The 23,795-nt window shown below is 50.5% G+C and overlaps 1 protein-coding gene across 4 annotated transcripts in view; it reads left to right on the forward strand.

Moving 5' to 3' along the window:
* Arhgap22 (Rho GTPase activating protein 22) overlaps positions 1-23,795 on the forward strand; it is a 154,321-nt gene that overhangs the window by 104,685 nt on the left and 25,841 nt on the right. For 2 of the 4 annotated variants that reach the window (XM_029469368.2, XM_085828544.1), the window contains one exon: positions 22,654-22,830. In XM_029469368.2, coding sequence (XP_029325228.1) covers positions 22,654-22,830 — 177 coding nt within the window. The remainder of the gene's footprint in view (positions 1-22,653; positions 22,831-23,795) is intronic. The other 2 variants (XM_029469369.2, XM_029469372.2) reach the window with 1 other exon arrangement.

Here is a 23,795-nt window from a genome sequence, read left to right on the forward strand (position 1 = left end):
GAAGTGAGTTCTGCAGTCAGTGAGAGAAGTGGACTGTTACACGGTGAAGTAACCTGAGACATCATCGTTTAGCAAGGTTTTGAAGGTTTCTTCTGGAAGGCCATCTCAGGGCCTTTGACACCTTTGTGTAGATGTATGTTGGGTGGACTGTGGGTCTAGCTTCTAGGCTTGTCTCCAGGGAAACTGCTTTACACAGAGTCTCATGGGGCACATGCCGCTGGATACTCTTTAAGAATTTCTGCTTTAGATATTAAGCTCAGTTGCCATAGCAGTAACTCAGCAAGTTGTTTTCCAAGGCTCTGTGTGTGTGTGTGTGTGTGTGTGTGTGTGTGTGTGTGTGCGCGCGCGCGCGCGCGCGCATGAGAGCACTAGTCACCTGAGAAGATTAGGACTCTCAACTCAAAATGTATGGGTATTTGCTTTTTAGAAAAGTTTTTGGTTTTTTTGTTGTTGTTGTTTTTTGGTTTTTGGTTTTTGTTTTTTTTTTGTTTTTTTTTTAAAGAACAGGAAGAAGCCAAGCATGAGGCTCAAACCTGCGGTCTCAGAATTCGGTAAGCGGAAGCAGGAAACTTGAATACTGTAGATTCAATCCCAGGCAGGTCTACACAGCAAGACTCTTGTCTTAGAACGAATACACACACAGACACACACACACACACACACACACAAATCCTTTTACTCAGAAAAGTCCTTTAGTTACTGATATTCCACTGGACTAACAGCTAAGGCAACTGCCGTTCTCAGTGATTTCATTCTCGGGTGTTCCTGAACCTAAATTTTTTGCAACGGAGCATTTTAGCAGATTGTCCATGTGTGAAAGTGTGTTGTTGGAAGAAGTAGAAAAATTTCAGTAATCTGAATGGAATCTGGCAGAGGGAGCCTCAAAACTCCCCCTAGTGCCTGAGTCTGGTTTAGCAGCAGCATCCTGTGCCTTTACAACCAGGCGCTGGAGTTTGTCCAGAGGCCTTTGGCTGCTTGAACTCAGTGCACAGTGGGTGTGGGGCATTGCTGCAGGCCTTCTAGGGTGATGGTGGTGGTAGCTGGATGACTGGGTTCTGCAGAAGTTAGGGCCCGGCCCCCGGTGCTCCCAGAGAAGTGAGAGTTCCTGCTGCAGGGTGGGGCCTGCAGATGTCACATGTCCCTGTGCAGAAGGCAGAGCTACTTTCGGTGAACTCTGAGGTGCCTGTGAGATTTCATCTTTTCTGGCAGTGTTTCTAGATATATCTCTGTGTAGGGCTATGTATGGGGCATGTTTATCCAGTTCCTCCTTGTTGCATACTTGCTCAGGACTGAGGGATAGAAGGAGCCTTGAGCCTGGCATCATCCATGTTGGATTTAGGCTGGATAGTTACAAGAGAGCAGAGTGTGAGGCTGTGAGATCGGCCGCTGCTGGCCTTGCAACTGCTATCTCCTGTTCCTTCTGGGCCTTTTGGCTCCTCACTCTTCCTCAGGTCAGAAGCCCTCCCTGCTCGCAGACACCCTCACTCCCTTTGCCCTGTGGCTCCTTCTGCCATTATAAATCTGCCTGAGTGCCTTATCAGAAAGTACAGTTAGCCCAGCACTACCACAGGTCTTGTGCCCACTTTGTGCTCTTTGGGATCTACCCATCGTTCCGTTTCCCACCCTAGCACCCTGCCTGGCTCTGGCTGCCTCTTTCCCTCCATTTGTTCCCCACATCCTTGGTAGCCTCCACTCGAGCACCTGATGACCCCTAGGCCCCTTCTGTCCCACCTTACTGCTGGTGGCTGTACCTGTCCAGCTTTTCATCCTTGTCTGTTCAACTTGGCCCTCGTGCCCTGATGCACTCTGTTTGCTCTGGCCTCCCCTACTTTCTGAGTTCTGTCTCTCTAGGTCTCTGAGAACTGAGCGGTTGTAAACACGTGGCCGCCCTCTCCTCTGCAGCATTCGTCACCACCAACAGGTGCAGATCTCAGCAGGAGCCCTTCACACCCATGGGTCCCACTGCAGAATTGCTGGCTCTCTCTTCTTCGTTTCCCGTAGTGGAAGGGTGGGTGCTCTGAGATCCGGTACCCTGGGCACCTTCTTTCTTGTCACCTGCACTGGCTTCTAGGTTGGTCACCCCACACCTGATCTAGTCTGCTACCCAAACACTGATCCTCAGTAGACTTAGTCACACGTGACCCTCCTTAGACCTTCCTCAGAGACTGTGTCTACAGAAAAATCTCAGCTCCTTAGTCTAGTGACCAGCTTGGCTGACCATATTGCCTGAACCTCTCTGGCCCCTTACACACTGCTTTCTGTATGCCTTCAGCCAATCTGAGGATCTGAGAATGATTGAGCCCCAGCAGGTGGCCTGCACCCAAAGCTGTCTCTAAGCCGCTGGCCTATAGGTTCCATTCACTTCATTCTTCAGGAGTGGGGTTGGCTTGACTGGCTGTCCCCAGTGGTCATCTCTTGTTGCCTCTGTAAGCTGACACTGAACCTATGTGTTTTGTGAACAATAGCAAGTGGAGTGTAGGTATGAAGGTGACACTCTGGCTTCCCACTGGCAGGGCTCAGTGTGTGACCCTGGCTAGCTAGCAGATCCCAGGGGCAGATTGTTCGAAAGAGTCCCACCCACACTGCCAACATTGAGCCCTAGGGATGGGCATCAGAGGCCAGCGGCTGGGGCAGCTTGTGTTCAGCTCTGCTCCAGAGGCAGTGGAACATGGTGTGGGTGGAGGCAAGGCTGTGAATGGTGGCCAGAAGGTCAGAGCCTCATGGTTCGGGTGGGTTGCAGGACCCACATCATCCTGCCTGTGGCTTGGGTTTTGTGCAGGTCCCACTGTGCTTCTGAGAAGTGTCCTCTGTCACCTCTTCCCTATTCAAGTGTCCCGGACAGCAGCCTTGTGGGTTCCTTCAAACAGGAACTGGCCTCAGGCAAAGCAGAGGCTTTTAGTTCCACATCCTAGCCAGAGCCTACCCTCCCTGAGCCTCTTAACCCCACCCACATTTAGGCTGCACACACCAGACTCAAGGGGCTTCAGAAAGCCTAGCGATTTCTCAGGCCTTCCCTTTTCTGGCTGGGCTACAGGCAGAACCTCAGTGGCCATCCGAGAATAGAGGCCAGCAATCTCTGATGATCTCCCAGGCCCATGGCAGCCGGGCCTCCAGACCATTCTTTTGCGAAAGCTCAGAGCTGCTCTCTGCTTCTAGCAGTGGACAGCAACAGGCCCGGCGGTTGCCGTCTTCCCTTCTTAGACAAGAGCAGAGGCAGTCTGGCTAGGATGGAGGTCCTAAGATCTAGGTTGGATGAGTGGCCTTCCTTGGAGCATGCAGAAAGGCAGACAGACCCTTGGCGCTTTCGAGATTCCCTGTCTTCTCCCCGCTCCCCTGTGTATTTGTCAGGTGTGACGCCCGGTTTGCCGTCTTTCCGGGCTTGAGATTCTTAGCTCAGTGTTTTTCAGCAAGTTTGTAGGATTTTGAGCCATTATTTGTATCCTCTCTACTTGTTCTCACCACCATGTTTCCCCCTGGAACTCACATGATGTGTACACTGGTGCCCTTAATCACGTATCATCAATCTATAACGTTCTGCTGTTCATTTTAATTCATGTTTTAGAAAGCATTTCCCTCAGACTGGGTATCTTCAGTCTCTCTCAAACCCATGTTGAGGTCTTATACTAAATTATCACAGTTTTAAACTTTAGAATTTCTATTTGCTTCTCTTTTACAATTGACATTTCTTTATCACTAGTATACAATCAGTGAGACGTCATTATAGCCAGTCCCCACCCCATCCCCCTTTTTTGGCAATGTCTAACTATGTAGGTCTGGCTGCTGGCCGTGAACTCACAGCGATCTGCCTGCCTGCTGGGATTAAAGCTGCGTGTGGCGCCCAGAGGTGCCCTTAATTTCTTTGAGTGTATTTACAGTGGCTGACTTGTAGTCTTTGTCTAGCAATCAGAGCTGGTCAAGAGTAGTTTCTGTAGATTAATTTCCGTGCATGGTCCATACTTTGTTTCTTTCTTACTGCAATGTTTGCTGAAAACTAGACATGGTAGATACCATGGCAAGCTCACAGCTTCAGCATTGTGGCTTGTGACTCTGTCTTAGCCTTCACATCTTGCTTGGGAAGGGACACATTATGGCCTCATAGAACTCTGGAAATATGCAGGGTGCCCAGTGGCTATTTCTTTCCCCAAATGATCTTAAAAATTAAAAAATGTATAACTTCTTTTTAAGCTTTGGCTAAATGCTGTTCCCTCCAGTTTGTATCACAGCTGGATTGTTGGAGAATTTCTTCTGATAGCTGGACAGTGGTGGACACCTTTAATCCCAGCACTTGGGAGGCAGAGGCAGGCGGATCTCTGAATTCGAGGCCAGCCTGGTCTACGGAGTGAGTTCCAGGATAGCCAGGACTACACAGAGAAATTCTGTCCCAGGGGCATGGGTTAGGGGTGGAAGAATTACTTCTAATTCTTTTTAACAAGTGCCCTGAACGTTGGGTAAGCTGGGAGTCAGGTTAAATGTTGATAGTGGTCTGTCCAGGGAGCGTAATTGTTTTAGGGAACCCAGAGCAGGTCAGATTATAGCAGTGCCCTAGGGATGGGACTTCTCGAGAAGCCAATTCCTACCAAGGTACATGAGCAAGTATTCGGCTCCTGTGGACAGGGCCTGGGCCCTCTTGCCTAAGCTTCACATGGAGAGCTAGGCAACCCAAGGCTTGTGTTCAAGGATGTAGAGAAACACTGGAAGACCATGCAGCCAGCAGCAGGCCAGGCCAGGCTCTGAATCCAACTTGACTGGCAGACAGCTTACTGCTTTGAGTCAAAGAGGCGATAGCTTTGTCTGTAAGCAGACTTCCCACAGTCTCACCAACTGCGTTGAGATCTCAATTAGTATCTGCATAATGGCGGTGCTGGCACCTCGAAAATGCCCAGTGATAGAAATGATCCATGCCTGACATACCTTTATTTACACAATAGCATCAGTAACAAAAATGACACCGTGTGCCAGGCTCTGACCAAAGGCATTTCACATATATGGAGTGATCCACTCCCTATGCAACCCTGATATAAGGTCATGATTTTCTCTCTAGAGATGAGGAAGCAGGTACAGTTTCCTACCAGAGGCCACTCAAAGCTGAAGTTCCCACCCAGCTGCTTGTCTCTCCACTGGACACGTGCCATTGTAGTTTTGCAGACAGCAGCGAGGTCTGGAGCGTGAGGAGAGGAGCCACAGGTGAAACCTGAGCTGGGCGAAGGTGGCACAGGCCTAAAGCCCAGCACTTGGGAGGCAGACTCATCCCTGTGAGTTCGAGGCCAGGCTGGTCTACAGAGTGAGTTCCAGAGGCCTCTGTCCTCAAATGAGTTCCCCTGTGGTGTTGCCTGCAGCCTGTTCTCATCTGCTCTAGAGGAGGGCTGGTTGGGAATACGTGGGCTGCTGTGCTGCTGGTCCCTGGCAGTCCAGGTGGACATGAGTATCTCCAACACTGGGCAGGGTCATGCCAGGTCCTTTACTCAGGGCTCCATCACGCTGCTTAGGACTTAGACTGGCTTGATTATCATCAGCAATGTCACAGTGGCCTCTACAATGTAAAACTTCCATAGGTTCAGAGCAGGCTGTGCCTGCCCCCTTGCCAGCCAGTCTAGCATATTTCAGAGTTGGGGGTGCTGACTGTTAGGGAACCTCCCTAAGTGATTTTTAAAAACAATTAAACTTGTATAGAATCACCGATTTTACATGTATGCATGCTTTGCCTGTGCGTATGTATGTGCACTGTATGTGTGCTTTGTGCCCATGGAGGTCAGGGGAGAATTGAACCCGTCCCTCTTCACGGTCCATGTCATCTCTCCATCCCCTTGAGGGCAGTTCTTATTGCAGGCTTTTTCCAAGCCTAAGAGGACATAACAGGACTTAGACCAAAGCCTCAGTTTACACTTTGCCCCTGGCCAAGCCTACTCTTTCCCAGCGTCCTGCCCACTAGACGGCCACAGCCCCAAGTGTGTAGACTCCACGGTGTCATGAGGAATTCCCGTGGTGCCTGCCGCTTCTCATCAGTTCAGGCATGTTCCGGGCATGCTTCAGGCCTGAGAGATGAATGGTCTCACCTGGGCAGGGGGAGAGGCTTCCTCGGCTGAGTGCTGGCTGTGCCTCATATCCTACCCACTGAGCCTCCTTCCCCAGCTTCCCCAGCTGTGAAGGGACCAGACTTCGAGGCTCTCAGAGGTGACTGACCGAATGAACGCCCAGACTTTCAAATTGTCTCAGCCGTGCAACCTGTGACTTTCCCTCTGCCTGCCTCTAACATCCAGCTCGTTACTGCCCCTCCACCGCTCCCGAATAAACTTCTGCAGAGAGTGCAGTTTAATAGCCCTCGTCTGCCAGGACAGTGGGCCTTTGAGGTTTCTCTGCCTACCTAATAAAATGGTGTCTGAGGAAATCGCAAGGCACCCTTCCTTCCTGTACTCCTCCCCCATGACCCACAGGGCATCTCCAGAGCCTGGAAATCCCTGGAGATCCGGAGAGGTGGTGCCCAAGGGATGTCACCCAGACAGGGAGCCACACCTCCCAATAAACTCCTGGGCAGCCCCTGGGAGCACTGGGCACTGTGGCTGGGGTCACCCTGCATCCGCTGGCTCCCTGTGAGGCCCTATTGTCTGGCTGGAGCTCTGGGCGGCTGCCCTGGTTGGGGACATTCATAAGCCGGGCTCTGAAGCCCATTCTGAAGGAGCTATTTGTAGAACCTTCTTAAAATACTACAGCAGTGCCATTGACAGAGCGTCTGCCCGGCATGAACAGTGAAGGCCAGAACAAAGCGCCCCTGTGCCTGCATCCATCAGGACCTTCACCAGGGTACCCTGCCCCCATCCTGGGTGCTCCACTGAAGGACCCTGGACTGTTGTGTATCTTGGGCAAAACCCATGGCTGAGGGAGCCACAGGGGTAGCACGTAGCTCCATCTAAAGAGGAACACTGGCCTCCTTTAGTGTCCTCAGAAGACACCCTGTGCTCAGCCCTGACATCAGGCCTAAAGTGCGGCTTGCACAAGTTATGGTGACAGGTGGTCAGGGACGGACTCAGGAGGACAAAGCCTTTAGCATCCAACACCAAAGGCTCTGCCCTACCTGGTTCCTGATGGCCCATGCCCAGTTTTATTATTAGACAGTTAGTGTCCTCACGGGTGGCCTCTTCCCTGCCTTCGCAGCCTTACCAGTATTTCCTTACCTGCTTGCACTTATGGTTGGTGACTGGGCTTCCCCATTAGGAACTCATAGATAAGTGCCCATCATTACTAGACACACTATTAGGGAGTTTTGGGCTGAGACAAACTGAGGAGAGCTGATGGGTGGAGCCTTTCTATGCAAATGAACCATGAGCTGAACACTCCTCTTTGCCTCTGGCTCCCTGTCTCCTCTTTTAGCTGCCTGGTGGGACCTTCTGCACTCCTGCAAGACAGCAAGAGACACCTTAGGGCCGGATCCCCAGGCCTGTGCCTTCCTGTACAGATGATGTTTTGTACCCCTCCAGGGAGCCCCTGAACTGCACAGAAAACCACCTAAAGGAGCTAGTTTAGGTCCCCTGAGGACAAGAACCCAAAGTGTGTGCAGGACAGCAAGTGAGCCTCTCTCTGGCAGAAAAATGTTTGGCAACCAGGACTCAAAAGCAGCTATGCCAGCCAAGATCACCATGGGTTCTTGAGTGCGTTTGTCTCTGTCAGGCCCCCAACTCATTCCCAGTAATAGCTGGTCAGGAAGTGACACGGGCCCTACCTGGCCTGCGGTGGGGTGTTGACACACACAGGGCCACCTGAGTACTGGCAGTACTTGTCTGTTGGGGCAAGGAGCAGCAAGAATTAGACAGCAGTGGTAGTTTGGGATTCTCAACAACAACAAAAAGCCTATATCCACCTAAACAGGAGCCCTGGCCTTTGAGTCTCACACCCAATGTAGAAAGTAGGTGGCCCTGGGAAGCAGGCAGCTCAGCCCTGCTCACTGGCCACAGATCTCAGGCAAGGCCCGTCTCCATGGCTGCTTCCCCATCCCTATGGTGAGATTCCCCGATGCTTGGTTCAGGGTAGCTGTGGGGAAACGATGAGCCTTCTGTCTACCTGATCAGTGCCTGTGCCCGGCCTTCAGTGACTTGTGAAGTAACTGGGAGTTTCTGTGGATCCACCCACCAGCACTCACCCCACTCCAGGTCCCACTCAAAGCTGGACCTTTTGGCATCCTAGTCTCCTCAGCACATCCACATCCCTGAGGTGACGTCCTATATGAGCACATGGCCCCTGTGTGATAGAGGGCCTGGCATACCAAGGCCTGGTAGGAGGGAGACTCACTGCTCTGTGCACTTTGAACAATAGGTGTTTTGTTGGTAGTGTGGTTCACTTTGCCCCAAAGGTGTGCCTGAGTTCTGGACCCTTCTTTCTTTCCTTGATGTCACTGTCACTTCTGTGGTTGGCAGTGTGTAGCCTTAGTCTGTGACTGTGATTGTGTGTGTGCAGAAACTGGCTGAGAAGCTAGCCAGCCTGCCCTGGGGATTGCTAACCTCTGCCTTCCAAGTCTTTTATATAGGCTTTGGGGAGGGGGGGGGGTCTCCCCACCAATCTCCAGTCTTCATGTTGCTTCTCCAGCATAGCCAATCCAGTTTTTAATGATCTGGTCTAATCCAGCATACAGCAGGGAATCCGCAAAACTGGCTCACCAGCTGAGCATGGTAGTGAACACCTTTAATCCCAGTGCACGGGAGGCAAAGGCAGGCCCGTTCTAACCTGGCACATTGGAAGAGTGTATCGTGAGAGGAAGTGGGCCCAGAAGCACTCTGGAGTCAGTACATTTCCTGATTTCTTTCCCATTTGTTGCTTCTCTGTCCTCTATAACAGATGGGTAAAACTGGGGGAAGCCACTTCTGGATAACCAGGTGTTGCTGTGGCATCTATTGATGGAGGGACAGGTAGTAACTGATTGGCTCTGCTAGTTATGGCCCTCAAACCGAGGTTGGCTAGTGTGATGGAGAACCTTGGCAGTCAGGCCCCACTGCAGGGACATTACCAAGGCCAGCACCCAGCCCCACATACAGTTGGGCCTGAGGACTGGGACTTTGCTTTCCATCCTGTGAGCCTTGCTGAAGGTTCACCACTGAATAGGGTCGGATAGTCCTATCGTCAGGACAGCTGAGGCAGTTTCCTTCTGTAGGAAGTAGAAAGATAAGGCCGTCCCAAAGATGACTGTAAGACCTGCTAGGGCACTCCTTGAATGACTCTAGAGGATACCATTCATATAATCTGCGATATAAAGGGTTGCCTCTAGAGGGTGCTATGTTAGACTACAAGGTGAATGGCTGCCTTCTGGAGTTGTACCAGGCAGTGTTCCTAGATATTAGAACACGTTGTTAAACTTGCTGGCACTAGCAAAAGGACTTCTTACTTGTCTGTTGTGCATCTGGCCTCCAGGCTGGAGATAGGCTATAAAAATACAGAAACAGAACGATTTGGTTTAAAAATAAAGTGTGGGAAATGTGCCAGGTAAAGCCCTGGGGTCCCTCACAGCTGTGAGACGTGGGATCCGTAGGATGTATCTGCCTTGAAACAGATGCAGAGAGAAAGAAAGGGCTTTGGTGAGAGATGCACGATGGCACAGCCAAACTAGAGTGCAGGGTCTGCATGCCCAGCCAGAGAGGGGCAGGCCTGGGGTTGGCTGACCACAGAGCCTCCTTGGGCCCTGGCCACACACTCCTCTGCTGTGTGTCATGTCATTGTCCCCTGGAATCGCATCCACTGAGCCCTCCTCACCAGCCAGCTGATCTGCCTTCATCCCTTTAATGGCTTCTCAGCACTCTTGGCCCATCCCCTCTCCACCTTGGGCTGGAAGAGGGGTTCAAAGTCAGGTGCTGTTTAGTCTACAATCCCCTTCCCCCACCTTAGATTTTCTAGAAGAAACTGGCTGGGCCAGCCAGGTTCCTTTCCCCAGGAGTCCAAGCGGTAGGGTTGTGGGATTTGGCTGTGGGCCTCACTAGGAGTTGACTTTATCTCCATGATAAAGGGCCGGGGTAGGGGTGGAACCGCGAGGCCTTAGGTCCTGCCCCTTCCCACTGGGTGCTAAAGAACTCTTGTCTGCAGCCTGCTTGTTTATCAAGATGGCCTGCAGAGGACCCCCGTATGGGGTCTCGTTATTATTTTGTGTCCCCAGGTCCAAGGTAAAGCTCGGCTATCTGGGCAGCATTACACTGCTGTGAAGACATACATCAGTTACTAGTGGGATCTAACTTCAGTTCCTTAGGGTGACAGGGTTCCAGGATGAGGGCTTGAAGATGTGCCAGACTCATGGGGATGTGCACATGGAGTCCAGGGGAGCCCTAGTGCTAGGGTTTGGATTAAGACTCTGGTTATTAAGCTTACTGGACCTGTGTCCATTGCTGAGATCAATGAAGGGCAGAGGGTGATGAGGCACTTCCAGGATTATTAAGTGTTTGATGCCTTCAATTAGAGTGGTTTTATTTACTCTCACATGTAGCATCTAGAGACAAAACATGCAGGGCTTGGGAGCTCTTTTCTCGCTCCCAGGGCCCGCCTGCCTATCTAGGCTTTGTTGGTCTGGTCACTGGCCTGGAGCACCCCTCTGCCCAGGCTGATCAAGGCTCACAGGCTAAAGGCTCACAGGCTACTTCCCAATGCCACCACACCTTTCTGATGGGTCATTTCTCTGCCTGTGAAATGAGCCAGTTCAACCCAGATTAGAGTATATTAAAGGCAGGTTTCTTGGAAGCCAGTTCACTGTCCCCAAACACCAAGGCAGGGAAGTCACCATGGGGAGATGGGCTGGGGGCGAGGGGAAAAAGAGAGAAATGGGTGTGTGTAGGAAGAGAAGAGGAGAAGGAGATGGGGAGATGGAGAGAGGGAGAAAGGGAGAGAGAGGGAGAGGGAAAGGGAAAGGGAGGGAGAGGGAGGGAGGGAGGGAGGGAAAAAGGGAGGGAGAAGGAGAGAAGGAGGGAGAGGGAGAGAAATGTCTGGATTACATAGGGAAGAACCTCTGAGGGGAAGGGCAGCGCAGCCCCTGGGCTAGAAAGTTCAGGGTTGGGGGAAGGACAGGTTATGCCAGGTAGGGACTGAGGAATGCTGGGAGAACCTGGAGGTCAGGTCTGCTTTGATATGAACCTCAATCCCTTGTCACCAGGGTCCAAAACCTTAGTTCCTGGGCAGGTTCTGTGATCCAACCAAGATAGCCACCCACCCTTTTGTCCTACGTACCTGCAGAACACGCTGTCTACCTTGCAGCCCCCACACCCTCTTCCCTACTCTCCTCAGTTTAGAGGATCCAAAGCATTTCTACCACATCTCCCTGGGATGCCCTCTTCTCAGCTCAGTGCTATTTCTCTGGGCCCATGGGGTTCCTGGGCTTCCGTTTGAGAAGCAGTGTCCCCGGTTCCCCACCAGAACTCATAACTCTGTCCTGTAGGAGAGGGTCTAGCTCACTGTGTGCATAGGGCATGCCCTGCAAACCACTCTGAGCCCCACTGCGGCCACTGCTTGGCATTTCTGCCTGGGCCAGCTCTCCAGAGATGGGTATTCAGAACATCAGGACCACCCTTGGTGGTGGATGGCTAGGGATATGAGTACCCAATTATCCCATGGCTGGCAGGATACCAAGCAGGAACCAGCCAGCTTCTGTGTGGGGCTCTCCCTTCTGCAGGCCTCCCTGGGACAGCTTCTACATGGGGACCCAGGTCAAGGTGAATAATCAGGGGTGTGGGTGTCTTTCTCAGTTGCAATAGAAGTCCTTGTGGGTTCTCCAGCTCTAATAGGCCTTCCTGGGGCACCCGCCTGAAATAGTGGTATACAGAGGGGTTCAGCGTGCATCCGAGAGGGCCAGCATTAGACTGAAGAGGGAATCTGCTTACCCCCTGAGCCTGAAAAACTCAGTGTCTCCTGGGCACTGAGGCCATTTTGGGGAGGCAAGTAATGACAGCATGGTTATAGAATGACTGACCAGGGCATGCTGCATGATTAGGTTGATGGCTTGGTGGTGTGGTTGTCATGACAACTGCAGGCTTTAGGGTCTTGGTTAATCCTGAAGACTGACATCAGTTTATGGACCTAGCACATGACACAATGTCTGTTATATACTAGAATTTCAGTAACTAGACGTAGAAGAAAACATAGAGGGGCAGGAGTTCTGCTCTTCCAGAAGATCTAGATTCCGTTCCCAGCACATTCACTGTGGCTGACAATTGTCTGTAACTCCAGTTCCCGCTGTGTCTGGTGCCCTCCGCTGGCCTCCACGGGTACTGCATGCACCATGCAGATGGTACACAGACATGCGTGTAAGTAAAGCACCCATACACAGAAAATAAAAGGAAACACATATTTTTAAAAGGGAGCAGATAGGAAATGGGGCTGCATGCGCAGAGAGAGGTCTAGGACAGAACGGGGCTGGAAGTGCACAGAGACCCCAGGGACAAACAGACACAGGATGATGTGGGGGAGCTGATACTGCAACATTTGTCTCAGTTCGGACAGGATGTGTGTTGGAGTCAGGGTTGTGTAGAGGCCATGTCTGGGGCTCCTGCTGGGGACTGAAATGTAAGGTCTGACTTACATTTCAGAGGTAGGTTACCACCCAGTCAGGTGCTGGTACCACTTCTGTAATTGCCCGTGGGAGAAAGGTCACAGCCTCTCTCTCTCTCTCTCTCAAGGGGGCCACCCAGGACAAGGCCACTTTCAGGTTTCTTGCAGAGTCAAACATCCCCCAGCCCCAAGGAAATCCCCAGGGAGATCCTGAGGATCCTGAGATTGCCCTGTTGATGGGCAGAGAGGCTCCTGGGAGTGTAATGGCCTTTGCAAGAGCAGGACTGGTCCAGCTTTCCCAGGGCCATCTGTACCAGCGAGGGCCTCTTACAAGGCAGAGAGTCTTTATATGGGAACCCTTTACAGTCTCTGGAGAGGTCAGTTTCTCATCCCCTGCTTCTGCTTCCAGACTTCTCCCTCCTTTCCGGAAACAGGCCTAGGTCTCTATGTCCTGATGTCCTGTGCTGAAGTAAGCTGGCTTATCTACTGGCTTGAAGCAGGTCATCCTCTAAGGCTTCTTTCTCACTGTGTGGACCATCCCTTACGCCCTGAGCAGGTTCACCACTTTGTGTTGTTTGGATGTCTTTGTGCCCCTGGGTTCAAACAACTGTAGGTTGGAAATATTCCTGTGAGTAATAGCTCCTGATTAGAACACGGGCAGCCATCCCTAAATAACAGCTACTTTCAGTGTGTCACCGTGGATTGGGAACCACTGGGTCGAGAGAGGTTGTGTGCAAGTTGTGTGCAAATACTGGGTCATTTTATAAAGGGGGCTTGAGGCTTTATAGTCTGGTATCCATGGGTGGCCACGGAACTGGATCCCAGCAGGTAGAGAGGGCCCATTCTATAACTCACTCAGCAGCGAGAGTAGGGCTATATCTGCTTTCAGATGACGATGTATTCCCTTGGCAGACCTGCAGTAACCATGATTACAAAGCCAGAAGCCAGTTTCCAATGGTGTAAAGCCTGTAGACAGAAAGGCGCGTGTTGTAGTTGGGCCTGAGGGCCTCCTGCAGGGAGGCTCTGAAGGGAAAGAAAGGGAGGCAGAATGGCTGGCTGATGGGTAAACAGACAGACAGAGGAGAGGTGCCAGAGGGGCTGCACCCCTCCAGAGCTGGTTCCATTCTAAGACATAAGGCAGCCGGTGAAGCCGCGGTGCATGGAATGCCTTGCTCCATCAGCTGCTTTTCTTCTGACGGGGATCGATGGTGTCCTAAGGAGGTTGGCAAGTAAATGGCTTCTTGCTATGTCCCTGCTCGCCAAAGCCTGGTGCCACAGTCATTCAGGAAGTGTCTCTGGAGGGGCCCAGTGGCACAGGTGGTGCTGGCTAGTTTGGCTAAGCCAACACAAGCTAAAGTCATCCAAGAGGGGGGAATCTCAGTTGAGGAAATACTTCAATAGGATGGGGCTTTAGGCAAGCCCGTAGTGGTTCTCAACCTGTGAGGCTCAGAGGTCACATACCAGATCCTGCATATCAGATATTTACATTATGATTCATAATAGTAGCAAAACTACGGTTCTGAAGTAGCCATGAGACAACTTTCTGCTTGTAGGTCACCACAACATGAGGAGATTTAAAGGTCCCAGCGTCAGGAATGTTGACAGTCACTGCTGTAGGCCTTCTTTTAGTTAGTGATTGATGCGGGAGGGCCCACCTATTGTGGATGATGCCATCCCTGGGCTGGAGGTCCTCGGTTCTATAAGAAAGCAGGCTGAGCAAGTGAGCAGCACCCCTCTATGGCCTCTGCATCAGCTCCTGCCTTCAGGTTCTTACCCTGCTTGGGTTCCTGTCCTGACTTTTTTTCTATAATGAACAGCGATGTGGAAGTGTAAACAGAATAAACCCTTTCCTTTCCAACTTGCTTTTGGTCATGATGCTTCATCACAGCATTGGTAAACCTGAGTAAGACACAGGTCCTGAGCCCATGTCTTCAGAGAGAGAATGATGCTGGAGTGGGCCGGCCGGACTGGACCAGCCAGCTGGCTCCTGCTCCCTTTGACCCAGGCACCGGGCAGACAACAGCAGCATAGTGAGTATTTTCTTGGAAAGAAGCCAGTCAAGTTCAGGTCCTGGCCCTTCCCAGCCACAGAACTCACCTGGCCCTTTGACTCTCCTTTGTGGCCGCCTGAGGGGGGAGGCTAGGTAGGAGAAGTGAGAAGCCAGCCTGGACATGTTAGCAAGTTCAAGTCCAGTCTAGATAACGGACATAATGAGACCCTTTCTCAAAGAACTAAGAGGAACAAAACTGAAAGAAAACAACAAAAAAAAGCAAAGCAACAAACAAACAAACAAAAAGCCTAAAAGAGGGGCTGGAGAGATGACTCAGGGTTTAAGAGCACTGGCTGCTCTTCTAGAGGACCTGGGTTCAATTCCTCAATTTCTAGTGCCCACATAGCAGCAGCCTTCAACTGTCTATTACCCCAATCCTAGGGGACCTGACACCTTCATAGTTATACATGCGGGCAAAACACCAATGCACATAAACTAAAAATAAGTAAATCTTTAAAAAAGCCTAAAAGGGATCAGAAATGTGAAGTAATGCTTGCACCCAGGTGTGCAGTAAGCTCTGTGTGTTTCGCTTTTACTCCGTGTTCCTTCATCTGCAAAAGCTGCCAGAGACAGTGGCTGTCACCTTGAAGCCCTGTCCCTAGCATACCGCCTTATGCTGACACGAAGGTGGATGCTTGGCACTAGAGCGGCCAGGAGTCACCTGGCACTTTGGCTCTCCTTTGTGACTGCCCGAGGCGGGAGGCTGAGGTAGGAGAAGTGAGAAGCCAGACTGGACAAGTTTGTGAGGTCAAGTTAGCATGACCTTGCTATGCTCACAGCTAGAATGCAGGCCAGGGAGCCAGCCACAGAACAACCTGCTGCGTGATTTCCACAGGGCCTCCTTCCATCTCACCCCAGCAGCTTGTGATCTCTGGGACGTTCCCTTGGGGATCCCCTCCCTGGACATTCCCAACTTTCAGGTCCTACAAAATGCAGAAGTTCCCCAGGAGAGACAAAACCAGCCCCAGCTTGGTTCTCCTAGCTTAGACTGCTTTACAGCTAGTTGGAGAAGCTGCCCGCCTGTGGTGTACCTGGCTGCTGCCCGGGCTTAGCTGCATCCTGTCCCATTTCCTCACCATGCCTTTCTGCCCCACCAAGTATCTGAAGAGGAGCAGGCGCCTGCCCAGGGGTAAGTGAACAACCAGAATCCTAGGTGCCTGGGAACCTGGAGAGTCACCATTCAAGGACAAGTGCTCCAAGCAAGTAACAAGAAGTGAGGGAAGGAGGGAAGACCCGAAGGCAGCTTCAGCCTGGTGCAGATTGGCACATGGGCAGCTAATGCTGCCCCCTGGGGATTCTGTGTGGGTGCCCTAGCTGGGTCACTTCCCTCAGCCACCCACTCCACAAACTAACAGGTTGTCTGTCTGTCTGTCTACAGTGGGTGCTGTGAGCATTTCAGTCACCTTATCAGTGATGTTCTTGGTCATCTTCTGTACTTCCTGTGTTCTGTGTGTCCCCTCTCTATGCCAGCCTCCTCCCCGTACTTTTAAGTGGCACGATATACAGACAAAGTGAGGTGGGCTGGCAAGCAGCATGTGTGTCTCGTGAGTAGATGCTGAGTGTGTTCGACTCTAGTAGATGCTACAGGACAATGACATTCACAGAGAGATGTGAGTGGAGTGAGGGACAAGCCATGCCAGTGTCTGGAAGAGTGGCTCTCTGGGCACTGGGCAGGGAAAGGGCAGATACTGCCCATGAAACAGAGACCATACTTGAGAATGGCCACACACAAAGAGGGGGACATCCAGGGACAGTGGAGCAGGAGTGGGGAGCTACGCCCTGATGACAGTAGCAAGATCATGACTGGTGCAGGGGCTTCTGGGAAGACTGACCAGGCTGTCGGGCTGCTTTCAGTCTTAGCTGGATCACTGTGGCTTCTGTACTGGGAATCGATTTAAGGAACCAAAAGAGAGGTGCCTGGACATGATGCCATCTGAGAAATGAGTGTGACCTTAACAGGTTGACAGAGAAAAGTGATGCCATTTTGAACATACTTTGAAAGATAAGCCGATGGGATTTGATGATGGGAGAAGAGATGTGAGACTGGAGAGAAGAGTGTGTCTGTTTTCAGCCCGAGGAACGGCAAGTGGTGTTGCCCTCAGTCACACAGATGGCAAAGCCAGACCCAGGATGTGATTGGTCCATGCCTAGAGAGTGATGAGTTTGGAAGTCACCAGCATACAGACAGCACTGAAAACCTTGCATCATTCCAGTGAGTCCCTCTATATAGACAAGTGCTTGTCTCCCTGAGCCAGCCTCCTCTCTCCTCTTCTTTTAAAGTAATCTCTGTGGCCACTATATAGAATGTGAGTCTATGTAGGGCCAAGGAGAGAAGGGTCCAGGTCCCTCACATCTCTCTACCTTGGATGTCTGACACTGAATGGAACCAGGTTTGGTAGAATCATAGGGACCCCTTGTGGACATTCCACACTATGCTTGTGCAACATCACATGGCTGTGAAATTAAACATCGGTTAGATTCACAGTGTGGACCTGATAGATCTCTATCAATGTCTTCCAAGGCAAGGCAGTTTTGCCTCCCTCAGGAACAACTGTCGATATGTGAAGGCATCGGTTGTTCTCATAGCCTAGGAGGTCAGGAGAGGACCACAAATGCCATCAGTGCTGGGACTGACCCTGCTCTCCTGTATTCAACTGGATGTGATCATAAAAGTGGACACTTGTGGTTGCGTTTAGCTGATATTCCATTTCATCCTCCCAGCTTCACTTTCCCCACCGCGGTGTGTGTGTGTGTGTGTGCGTGTGTGTGTGTGTGTGTGTGTGTGTGTGACTCGGGTGCTTTGGGGATGGTTAAGTCCATGTGCCGCACACAGTAGAGCTGAAAGTAGATCCCTGAATAAGACGGCCATCAGTGCCCAGGATGTGTGGCAATATAGTGACTACACAGATTAGTTTAAAAAAGAAGAGGAGAGAGAAGGCTGGCTCAGGGGGACAAGCACCTGTTGTCCAACTCTGACAACCTGAGTTCAGTCCCTGGAGCTTACACACACACACACACACACACACACACACACACACACAGAGAGAGAGAGAGAGAGAGAGAGAGAGAGAGAGAGAGAGAGACATAATAATAATAATAACAGCGATATAAAATAATAAAGGGGGGAGAGGGTTTATTTCTTTGGCTTATTCTTCATGATCATGGTCCCATCAGTGAGGAAAGTCAGGGAGGAGCTCGAGGCAGGACCCTGGAGCAGGGGCTGAAGCAGAGGCCATGGAGGAGTGCTGCTGCTGACTGGCTTGGTCCTCATGGCTCGCTCAGCTTTATATATATATATATATATATATATATATATATATATATATATATACACCAAGTCACCCTCTTCTGGCCTCTGAATAATGCATATATATATATATATATATATATATATATATATATATATATATATATACCAAGTCACCCTCTTCTGGCCTCTGAATAATGCATGCACACAGTGCTCATGCATACATGCAAGCAAGACACCTATAAAATAGCAGAAAACAGCTGGGCAGTGCTGGCACAGGACTTTAATCCCAGCACTCGGGAGGCAGAGGCAGGTGGATTTCTGAGTTCGAGGCCAGCCTGGTCTACAGAGTGAGTTCCAGGACAGCCAGAGCTACACAGAGAAACCCTGTCTCGAAAAACCAAACCAAACCAAACGAAACCAAACCAAACCAACCCAAACCAAACCAACCAAACAAACAAACAAAAAAAACAAATAGCAGAAAACAAAACTTTTAAAACGTAATAAAAATGATTAAAAACAAAAGGGAAGGAACAGCAATAACAGCTGTAGACGCGCAGTGAGCGAGTTCACGGTTGTGGTTGGTCCTCTGCTTGCTTCTTCACGCGACCAGTATGTAAGTTCTTTGAGAGTCCTCACTTCTGCATGTGTAACATGCTCTTAGTGATAATCCTTCCTGTGGTGTCAGTGAGGGCTGTGCATGACTGGGAATGTTAAGGCCTCCTACACATGCCCCATGTAACAGGTCCCTTGGAGGCAGTGCTGTGACTGTCACTTCTGAACATGAAGCCACAGAGATCAATTTACTAGCTATGGAAACAACATTGCCCCGACACATGTATGTCTGAGACCATTTTGTCAAGATATCAGACACCAGATAGTGAAGGGCCTTTGAGCCAGGAGCTGAAAGCAAAGCAGACCGTAGGCCTGCCTTACTTGACTGCCTTAAGGGAATTTCCAGGCTGGGTTACAGGAAAGGGACATCAATGGAGCCCAGTGGCCTCCACAGGTAGAGACAGCACAGCTGAGAGTCTGGGAGATCAAAGCTCACAGGGGGATGTATGAAAAGATGAAAGAGCTGTGCAGAGACAACGCATGCACAGAGGACCCTCCCCCCCCCCCCGTTCTTGTCACCACAAGCATTGGAGGAAACCACCCACGACTGAGCGAAGAAGGATCTGAGGTGTCACGTCCACCCCAGCACAGGACGGATTGGTTCTTGTTCGCATCTGCCAGACTGGAAAGCCACACAACCATGAGATACTGGGTGGAATAGACAGGGACCCTTCCCTCTGTAGGGGAAGCATGAGCTCTGCCCCAGCTAGATCCACCTAGGAAACTCCTGCCGTGAACTTAACTTTACCCCACAGGGAGGCTCAGGAGTATTTATAGGAATATAAACCCCCAGCACCCAACCATTGGAAACCCAGTGCCTGGCACCTACTCAGACATCAGGAATGCAAAGAGGCAGGAAGGAGGGAAAGTCAAACAGCTGAAAACAACCCAGAAACTACGTGTGTTTTAAGGTCAACAGACTGAGACATTAGGGTTCTGTCTGTTTGTTTTCGTTGAATAGCTGAATTCAATGTATCCTAAGAGCTCAGTGGAGACACGAGATACATATAAATAATAATATGGAAAGCCCAAATCATATTTCCAAGAGCAAGTCTTCCATGCACACATAGAAAGAAACAGCTCATGTGGGTGAACATGGGCTGTGAAAAGGTGGTGAGCTTAAAGCATTTGAAACTGCGTGTGTTTGCTGTTATTTGAGGGGTTTGCTTGTTTGGGGGATAGGCTATTACTGCCTGAAAGTCTGTAGGCCTGAGCTTCTTCATGCCTGTGGACCCCCTGCCTCAGCCTCCAGAGTGCTGGGATTACAGGTGTGTGCCACCATGTCTTTGTAGTTTTCCCCTGGTGCTGTGACAAGTCACCATGAAATCAGTGGCTTAAATGACAGTTTGATTTGTGCGGTGTCTGTGGTCCTGGAGGTTATAAGTCTGGTTTAAGTCAAGGGGGTCACAGGGCTGTGCTGTGGGGAGGCTGTAGGGGAAAGACCAGCTTCTCCCCTGCCCCTACGTGCTGCCAGGCTCCTGGGCTCCTGACCTTCCTGTACCCTCCAATCCGGCCACTGTGATTGATCAGGTCACTTTTTGTATGTCGATTTTAGTTCTTCTGTATCCACTTTTGTCTCAGGTTTCTCCTTTGCTTTTAAAGTCCATTACAACTGGACTGGGCCAATTACCAATTTAGATCCCACTGACAAAATTGCTACTTTTCTGTGATGTAGCCTAACCTATGCATGGGTCCCAGAGACTCGAATGGAAGCACCTTATCGAGAGAGCATGATTCTGCTGTAACACCACCCAAAGATAAATATATCTTTATTTAAAAAAACAGTATTCATCACAAACATCTCATCATTGAGCTGTGCGGGAGCCTCCATGTTTAATGCACCAGTGAGTGGCGTCACTGAGGGGCAGGGGAAAGGACAGACACGTGCATTGCGTTGTGCTTTTTACCCGAGCTCTACAAACACTACAAACTCATAAATCTAAACAGTTTCATAAACACCATTCACAAGGAACGGGAGGAACCCACATGGGGGCACACCACAGTTTAATGATTCAAAGGCAGTGAAGTAGAAATAGAAAACAAGGGTACTGGCAAGCCAATGTGCAGATGATGTGGCTGTACAGCGACTTCCCAGAAACAGGCAGGGGAAGCAGTCAACCTGACGTCTTACTCCATGAGACAAAACCACGATTCCATCCCACTGTCCAAAGATTCAGAGCTAGTCACCAATAGTTGCCTAGGACAAGGGATGCCAGAGGAAGGGTGACAGGTAGAGGTGACAGTGTCACGTGAGACGTGGATTCTATGAGAGACGTGTGTACAGGCATGTGTCCTTCCCTTATAACTTAAATCAAAAGATGCTGGCTGGTTGAGTGGAGACAGTGCAGTTCACTGTGGCATACACAGTGTTGTTGAACAGCAAGTTGTAAGACAGGAAAGACAATGACAGAAATACTCCTGACAAGTCCCACAGGCATGGCCAATCTTTTGCCACTGTGATATGAAGTTGTCATCTACAAATGCATTGATCCACATCCACAGCTGTCCTTTGACATACACGTGGGCCGCATGCCTGCAAGTGATGCAATATTCTCCAATGTAGACACTGAATTATTAGCGATGCATATACTGGAATCTCTAAAGTGATCACTGCTGTGTGGTGGGAGAAGAGGAGAGAGAGCTTTGCTAATAAGCAATGTAAGAGATGGAATGGATTCATCAAAATAGTAAAATAGAGGTTGGAGATGTGGCTCTCCACCTGAAAGTGCTCACGGCTATCCCACAGGACCCAAGCTTGGTTCCCAGCACCACATGGAACCACTTACAAACCGCTGTAACTCCAGCCCCATGGAATCCACATTCTTCTGGCCTCTAAGGGAACCTCCATTCATGTTTACATACACACACACACACACACACACACACACACACACACACACACCACAAGAAAAGAACCACAGACCAGCACCCCTCATGAAGAGAGAAGAAAAAAATATCAACAAAGTATAAAATTTGCAAGGAGAAGATATTCCAGGAGTGTACAGCTGATTATTTGAAAATCCATCAGTGTGCTATATGGTTCTCACTTCTAGGAATGATGTGAGTGCAGGCAAGGTATTTAATTAAACTGTGCCAGTTTCCTTGTCTGTAAAATAAGAGGGGTGGGCTGAGGCTATCGAGAGCTCAGGTGTGATGTAGTAAGAGACCCAAGTCCTTCCCAATATACCTTTTGTTTGTTTGCTTGTTTTACTTATTTTTATGTGCGTTTCAGTTTTGTCTACATTTGTGTCTGTGTGAGGGTGTTGTATCCTGGACTTACAGACAGTTGTGAGCTGTCGTGTGGTTGCTGGGGATTGCACCTGGGTCCTCTGGAAGAGCAGGCAGTGCTCTTAACCGCTGGGCCGTCTCTCCAGTCCCTCACAATATACTTGTAACAGCACTGCTTTCAATCCTTGTGAGGATGGGCAGAGGGTGGCTGTGTGCTCAGCAGAACTGTTCTGGAACTTTCCAGTGTCCAGGAAACATTTGTTCCTATCTGGGCTCCTCCGCTGGGCCATAGTCCTGCAAGGGACAGTCCAGGGCTACCAAAGCTCTCTGTCTACCTTTACAGGATTGTCTCTGGGACTCATCCCCAGCACATAGTCCTGGATAGGGTCCTAAATAAGTAATAATGTTTTGGGGGTGTAGAAGGTGGGGAAATCATTCTTTAAAATCTCTTAAATTGCCCAGAGTGCTCAGCATAACAGTTTTTAGAACATCAGGGTGATGAACTCACTTGCAGAGGGCAAGCTGGAAGCCAATAAAGTGGCTGCCCGAGGAAGCCCCCAATTTGATCTAGCTCTAACTCCCACCTCCCACCTTTTAGTATAGCCTCAAGTAGACCAGCTCAGGTGTAACATCTGGCCAGTGGAGCCTTGGTACTCACACCCCCAAATACTAACTGTATTACACACAGTGGGTAACTGATTTCAGCAAAACACACTGAAGCTGCAATAGAGACTGAACTTCTCCGAGTTGGCCTAGAGTAGGCGTGTCCCCTCATAATGTCCTGTGATGCGTTTGATGATTTTCTGTTTCGATATGGGAACAAACAAACACAGAAAAACACACTGACATGAGGGCAAGGGAGAAAAGAAAAGCTAGCAAGTGCCCTCGTGGGAAGAGAGACTGGATGCAAACCGAAAGCAAGAGCTGAGCTCCCAGGTGCCAGGAGGGGGACCTGCTGTGCTGTCCTGCATTGGAACCCTGAAGTAAGCCTTGTCTCCCTGTCTCGCAGGTGGTGCCACAGAGCGGGAGAAGGTGCCAGCCAACCCGGAGGCGCTCCTGCTCATGGCCAGCTCCCAGAGGGATATGGAGGACTGGGTGCAGGCCATCCGCCGTGTCATCTGGGCCCCGCTGGGCAGAGGTACTTCCCGTAGCTCGCATGTCCACCCTGTAAAATCCTTGTCTGCAGGTAATCTTGCCCTCTTGCCGGACACCCACAAGTCCCCTCTCACCTGGAACTTGCTGAATGCATCCTGCATGTCTGATGGCAGCCTGGTCCCTCTGTTACTATTCTTGAAGTCATGCCTCCCACCTGGTGCTTGGCCCTTTGGCAGGGGACTCGAGTTGCCTAATAGAGTTCTGTGGCCTTTGCTTGCTTGTCTCCTTGCTTCCAGACACCCTGCTAAATGCTGAATCGTCTTCTCACAGGGCACAGGTGGATCACACCCAGCTCTGTGCTCATGCCTAGTGTGTCTGTCTTCTCCCTTCCCTTTCCCTAGGCCTTCCTGACACACTGAAACCCAACCCTGACCGCCATGCCCACTTGACGTCCTTGATCTGTTATTTACTTAATGTTCATTCAAAACATTCAGTGATTTGTACCAGATACCTGGTCTATGCCAGGCACTCCGGAATTCAGTGGTGAACTAAGCAGGTGGTGCCCCTGACCCCCTTGACTTGCTGTGTGCCACAGGCGTCTATAGATAAGACAGACAAAATACACATATCTGAAGGTGCTTAAGGGTGAGAGCTGCAGCACAGCAAAAGGACTGGGGATGTGAAGAGGAAGACAGCGGGAGGGCCTGGGTGAGCGAGGGCTGTGGAGCATGGCAGGCAGTGTTCAGACTTCATCATGAATGCAATGGAGCCCCAGGTATAATTGTAAGCAGGAGATAGATGAGACTTGCCTTAGATGGATCTTGTTGGTTTGTTTTTCAAGACAGAGCTTCTCTGTGTAGCCCTGGCTGTCCTGGAACTCACCCTGTAGACCAGGCTGGCCTCAAACTCAGAGATCCGCCAACCTGTGCCTCCTGAGTGCTGGGACACGCCACCGCCACCCTAGATTGAAAGTCTTAGTCATCATGTAAGAAGTGGGTTGCATGGCCATAGCAGGCTGGGACAGGATGGGACAATCAGTGATGGGGAGATGGCTGG

Source organism: Mus caroli, unplaced genomic scaffold (genome assembly GCF_978045245.1).
Source record: "Mus caroli unplaced genomic scaffold, Mus_caroli_1 scaffold_12, whole genome shotgun sequence".
Classification (NCBI taxonomy): domain Eukaryota; kingdom Metazoa; phylum Chordata; class Mammalia; order Rodentia; family Muridae; genus Mus; species Mus caroli.